The 5,934-nt window shown below is 35.6% G+C and overlaps 1 protein-coding gene across 1 annotated transcript in view; it reads left to right on the top strand.

Annotated features, from left to right (window-relative positions):
• Positions 1-5,929, top strand: part of PAWR (pro-apoptotic WT1 regulator) — a 166,018-nt gene extending 160,089 nt beyond the window's left edge. Inside the window, exon 7 of the mRNA XM_011374734.2 lies at positions 5,357-5,929. Within this exon, the coding sequence (XP_011373036.1) occupies positions 5,357-5,477 (121 nt within the window). The 3' untranslated portion in view covers positions 5,478-5,929. The remainder of the gene's footprint in view (positions 1-5,356) is intronic.
• Positions 5,930-5,934: the final 5 nt, after the last annotated feature.

The following is a 5,934-nucleotide window of genomic DNA, read 5'->3' as shown; positions in this document are numbered from 1 at the left end:
TCATGCATTAGTTTAAAATAAGATTTTCCAGTATATATTCTATGAGATATTAATAGGTATTATTTAAAAAAGAGGATTTCTTAAGTCAGAGAAAGATATATACCATATGATTTCACTTATATGAGGAATCTAGGGAACAAAAAGAACAAACTAATCAAAAACAGACTCACAGATGTAGTGGACAATTTGGTGACAATTTGGTGACGGATAGGGGATGGGGGCTTGGGGAGATGGGAGAATGGGGTGAAGCGTTAAAGAAGTACATATTAGTAGTTGATAGTTGGGCACGGGGATGGGGAGCAGGGCAGAGGGGATGCAGGTAGCATTGATACGTTGGCTAGGCAGAGGGCCAGGGCAGGGAAAAAGCAATTGGGGGATTGTTTTATGAACTATATAGATGTCTAACCAATGTACTGTATACTTGAAACTAATTTAAATAAATAAATTAAAAGAGAAAACAAAAAAAAGATTTCTGAATCAAATTAGTTTGGAAACCATATATGTCACAAGAGCCAATAATATGAGGAAAATATGCTTTGTAAACCTCTGAGGGGGAAAATAGAATGAATAGTTTCTCAGCTTCTTTGGCCATAGAACTCTTTTATGGATTTATTTTTGAGACTAGTATAAAAGGGATCCCAATTTTGAGAAATTATGAGTAGAATTTTATCTTGTCATTGACCAAAAGAAATTCTTTTTATCTTAGCTATATCTAAAAATTTTAGTTAAGCCTATACTTAGGTTATTTTTAGTAAATATTGTTAGCAAGAGGAATTCCAAAAATATTTGAGCAGTAGCAAAATCATTGAAGTTCTTCTCCTGTTCTCTGTCTCTTTCTCGCTCATGCGCGCTCACATACAAATTTTTTTCCTTGAAGAACCAGCCATATTAATTTCTATCTTCTTGTTTCATATTATTTTTTAAAGAGCACATACCCTTTCGTTAACTCTTTCATCAAAGATGTCTATGTATTAACCTCCTACAGTGGTCATAAACAAAGCAATGACAGTAATAATTCACTTTCTGAATAAAAGACAGTGATTTACAGACCCATCTAGGATCACTCCATTTGTTCCCCTCCTCCACAACCCCCGATTTTCAAAGCTGTTAATATGTTTTGTGTTTTCTGCCTTGTGGAACAGGGTATCTGCAAAAGCATAGCTGAGATAGAAACACTGAATGGAAGCAGGATGGTTGAATATATAATGCCTCAGGGGTTTGGGGAGACTAGAATAAAGGGCCTGGTGCCCAAGCCTGTTAGCAACAACTAAGGCAACATTTATTGGGTGTTCCCTTTATTTCTGGCTTTTGTGGGAACCCTGGATGCAAAGGGACTAAAAATCCCTTTATTTAAAATTCTTTCAGAACAAATTGTATCTCGTTTGTTCAGTTATAAACTCAGTGCAAGACCCAGTGCCTGGCACTTTGAAGCACTCAGTAATTGCTTTTGTTGAATAAAAGAATGAATGCCAGGGAAAATGTCTCTGCTCTCAGAAAGTTCAATTTAGAGATTTTTTTCCCTAGATACGTATTTATAATGTAGTTTGGTTGAATTGAGGACTATATCAAGGACAACTTTAATACGAAGTAAGAATGCAACAAGAGCTTTTAACTACTAGTATGTCCAGATTGCATTTGAATGATTTTCACTTCTGCTTCCCTGTACATGCATCTTTTTACCTTGTTACTATTAAATTTCAAAACAGTGCTTTTTTTTTTAAACTAAAAAGAAAAAAAAATATACCCACGTTCCTACTATCTCTAAAAATTATATCGAGTGGAAGTCTGTTAATAAAAAATGGTGATAATAAACTGACTTTATGAAAAAATGAAGTGGAAATCTATTTTTTAAAAATGTGTGATCAGTAAAACGATAACTGAATGTCCTACAGAGAGAGAAGACAAAGAAATATGGGGGAGGAATTTAGAAACCAAGTAAGAAATTTAATTCTTCAGTGGCTTTGGACTCTAGACCAGAAGAGGATTTTTTTTTTAAGAAAATAGGACTAAGCCATTACTCAAAGAGAAGGTAATTGAGAAGGTGTGTTTTAGTTTCACATCTCACTTCTTGGTGGGTATGTTGTTAACTAGAAAACTCAAATCCCCTGTTGTTTGTAGTTGCTCTTGCTTCCTTCTTCATTCTCTTGCTAAATGGTCCTCTCATATGAGTATTTCTGAAAGGATCCATGATTATCTTTCACGTGACACAAATGAATCTAGGATCCCACCTGCTCTGAAGCAGATCTCTCTGTCTGGCACTCTCACCTTCATAGTTCTGCATACAAGCTGCAGGTTCTTTCAACAGCTCCTTCTTCTATGTTATGTTCAGTTAGGCGTGGACTCAGGAAGGGTTTCTTGGGCTCTTAAGTATGACAGAGTTAACTGGGATGGGTCATTTAGTTTTCACCTGCAGACTTTTTGTCTTTTTAGCTCATATATACAGTGCCAGGGTAGTAGGGTCAGTGAGTGTTCAAATGCCTGCTGCCACATTCCTTAGAATCCACTATTTGCTATAAACCACTCTATGATGCACATTATCCTATAAATTTTCTGGGCATTTACCTAGTTATATAGCCTATTTTCTTAGGCTATATTCTTAGAAGTAGAATTACAGGGTTGGACATTATAAACAGATTTTCAGCTGTTTGTCAAATGCTGTCAAATTACCCTTCCATAACAGATCCATACCCTCTTCCCCATCAGTGGTTTATAAAAGTCGTCCTTACCCTTGTTAGCAGGATATTATTTTATTTAATCTTCATTAATCTATTATGTGAAATAAGTTTTTAGTACTTAAATGCATTTATTTTATTATAAATAAAGCTAAAAGTTTTTATGTTTATTGACCATTTTTAAAAATTAATTAATTAATTTAAATTAGTTTCAAGTATACAGTACATTGGTTAGACATCTATATTGTTCATAAAACAGTCCCCCAGTTGCTCCCTCCCTTCCCTGGCCCTCTACCTATCCATCATATTAATGCCAACTGCATCCCCTCTGCCCTGCTCCCCATCCTCGTGCCCAACTATCAACTACTAATTTGTACTTCTTTAACCCTTAACCCCATTCTCCCAGCTCCCCAAGCCCCCATCCCCTATCTGTCACCAAATTGTTCACTACATCTGTGAGTCTGTTTTTGATTAGTTTGTTCTTTTTGTTCTTTAGATTCCTCATATAAGTGAAATCATGTGGTATTTATCTTTCTCTGTCTGACTTGACCATCAATATTTTTTATAAGCATTGCTTTTTAAAATAGTTGAATCATTTTTTCTTATTAATCTCAACAGCCTTATATGTTAATAATTTTAGCCATTTTCCATAGAAGCTTCATCCTCTCCCCACCCCCACACTCCCAGTTTACTTCTTATTTTAACTCAGTTCATGAAGTGTTTTGTTTTTGATTCACAGGTGTTTTAAATCCACAGTAATTAAATCAAGCAATCATTTTATTTATACTTTTACTTTCAATGTAAAGCTTGGAAATTTTCACCTGCATTTTCTTCTAGAGCATTTATATTTTCCATTTTGCCTTTAAATATTTTGATCATATAAATTCAATTTTGTTTCCACTGACTGGATTTCTCTTCATTATGGGTCACAGTTTTCTTCCTTGTATGTCTTAGTAATTTTTGCTTGTATATGAATGTGATGGATGCTACATAATCGATTGCCTGGATTTTTTTTTTTTTTCTTAATTGTAAGTTTTGTTCAGCAAGAAGTTAGTCTACTTGAAAATCAGCATGATTCCTTCCAGGTTTGTTGTTCAGCTTTGGTAAGGCAGGTCTACAGTGGTTGTAACTCTAGGGCTACATTAGCCATATTTGGAGCCCGGCATCACTAGGTGTTCCTACCAGATATCCAGGGTGTTCAACAAGATCTTTTCACCATGGCTGGCTAGAACTCAAATGTCTCCTAGGCCCGTGCAGGCTTTGATGGTTTAGTCTCAGCATCCTGGTAGCCGTTCCTTCCCTGATAGTTCTTTTTGGCCCATCATCATGGAGTCTCATTTAGCCCACACATAGTTGAGCATTTGGCTAAAGGTACAAGGGGACTCTTATGTAGATTTCTGGAGCTCTTTCTCTGTACATCTCCCTTTTTTTCTGGTACTTTGCCACATAAATTCCAGCCACTTCAGTAACTGTGTACTTTGATCTCTGTTTCCTCAGCTCAGCAAAACCACTATAATTCCTCTGCACTCTGAACGTTTCTCCAAGAAAAAAAGCTGAGATGGTAGTCTGGTTCACCTCACTTCTTCACCTTTCTCTGCAAGCTCAATCTTGTTTATTCTGTTGACCAACAGCTGAAGATAATCACTTCACATATTTTCTCTAGTTTTTTAGTTATATATTGGGGGAGGGCTAGTTTAGTAGTATTTACTCTCATGATGGTAAGAAGCATGTATTTGATATGATTATGGAGGGTCTGTTTGGCTATACAATATCCATTTCAACCCTCTTTTCCATTTTCTACCTACTAGCTACAGAGATTGAAAAAGTAAGATACCAGCTTAACCTTCATCCTCTGAAACAAGTAATGGTTCTAGACCTAGCCTAGCCAATGAGACAGAAGAGAAATTTTTCTGGGAGGTTTGTGGAAAGACAATTTAGCTTCCTAATAAAAGGAGAGAAACACGAAAGGAGAGCTGTCTCTCTCTGTGTCTCAGTGGCCTGGCCTGCATTTACCTCTTGCCTTTGGTATGTGAACACTTGATGTCTTAGGTTATAATATCTTGGATCATGAAGCAACATGACCAAGGACAAAAAGCCAAGCTACTGGGGGCAGCAAAGTGGGAAGATAAAAAGAGTCTAGGTACTTAAAAAGATCCTTAAAGTACTGAACCAATCCTGAGATGGCCTCCCTTTGGGCTTCATGTTATGTAAAACTCAACATCATTGTGTTTCAAGCCTCTGTTAGTTTTTGTTGTTTTGTTGCTTGTAGCCAGAGTATTCTTAACTGATGTAGGATTTAAATATTTTGTTTTCCAAGTGATTAGATTGTTATAAGACATTCTGTTTAAAAAAATCTATTGAAATGACTGCTTTCTCACACACTAAGTTTATATCTATCTATCTGTCTCTATCTATCTATCTATCTATCTATCTATCTATCTATCTATCTATCTATCTATCTTTCTATCTCTTTATGGACTTTCTATTCTATTCCATTGGTGTATTTGTGTGGTATGGTGACCATCTAACTTCTTAATATTTGGTAGGGCAAGAGTTTCCACTGCCCTTAACTTGTGAATTATGATATTTATTTTCAAGTTTGTAATACTTTTCTTAGGTCCAATTTTCCAGTAATTTTTAAAGTGATTTAACAGACAACTTTTCCTACTTTTTGTGTCTTTAAGGATCATGGGACTGGTAAAGATTGAAAGAAGATGGAGACGTTACCTCAAGATTTCATTGAACGAAGATGAAGGCTGTTGGCATTTTGAAAATTTCTTTAAAACACGACGGTGTTGCATGTAGACAATAGTATCAAGTGCAATACGATTTTAGAAAAATCAAGCAAAGAAAAAATGTACTTCAAAGTCACAAACAGCTGCTTTATGGGCTGAAAAATGTGCAATTTGAAAGTTGAGATCAATAGCTCTCAAAGCATTAGCAAATAGTAAAATAGAGTTGTACGGTAATAAGAAAATATAATGCCCCTGTTCTCATTCTGCATAAGTAATAAGCAATTAGTTTTCTTTCTGAGACTTGTGATGTGACAAGGAGCTGAGAAAAGCAGGCCCTTTAGTTTGCTAACTGAAGCTGTCATTTGGGAAGGATGTTTGCTTGACAGTTGATTAGGGGTTAAATGAACTGGAAATATCGGTAATTTTTGCTGCTTTTTCATTTATTGTAACAACAATTATCTGTATTTTTTCTTCTGCCAGTTCTAAACGCTAGATAATTTGAACAATTATCCATGAAAAAAACAAAC

Source organism: Pteropus vampyrus, unplaced genomic scaffold, assembly GCF_000151845.1.
Source record: "Pteropus vampyrus isolate Shadow unplaced genomic scaffold, Pvam_2.0 Scaffold9, whole genome shotgun sequence".
Classification (NCBI taxonomy): Eukaryota; Metazoa; Chordata; class Mammalia; order Chiroptera; family Pteropodidae; genus Pteropus; species Pteropus vampyrus.
This window is presented reverse-complemented; position numbering and strand designations above follow the sequence as displayed.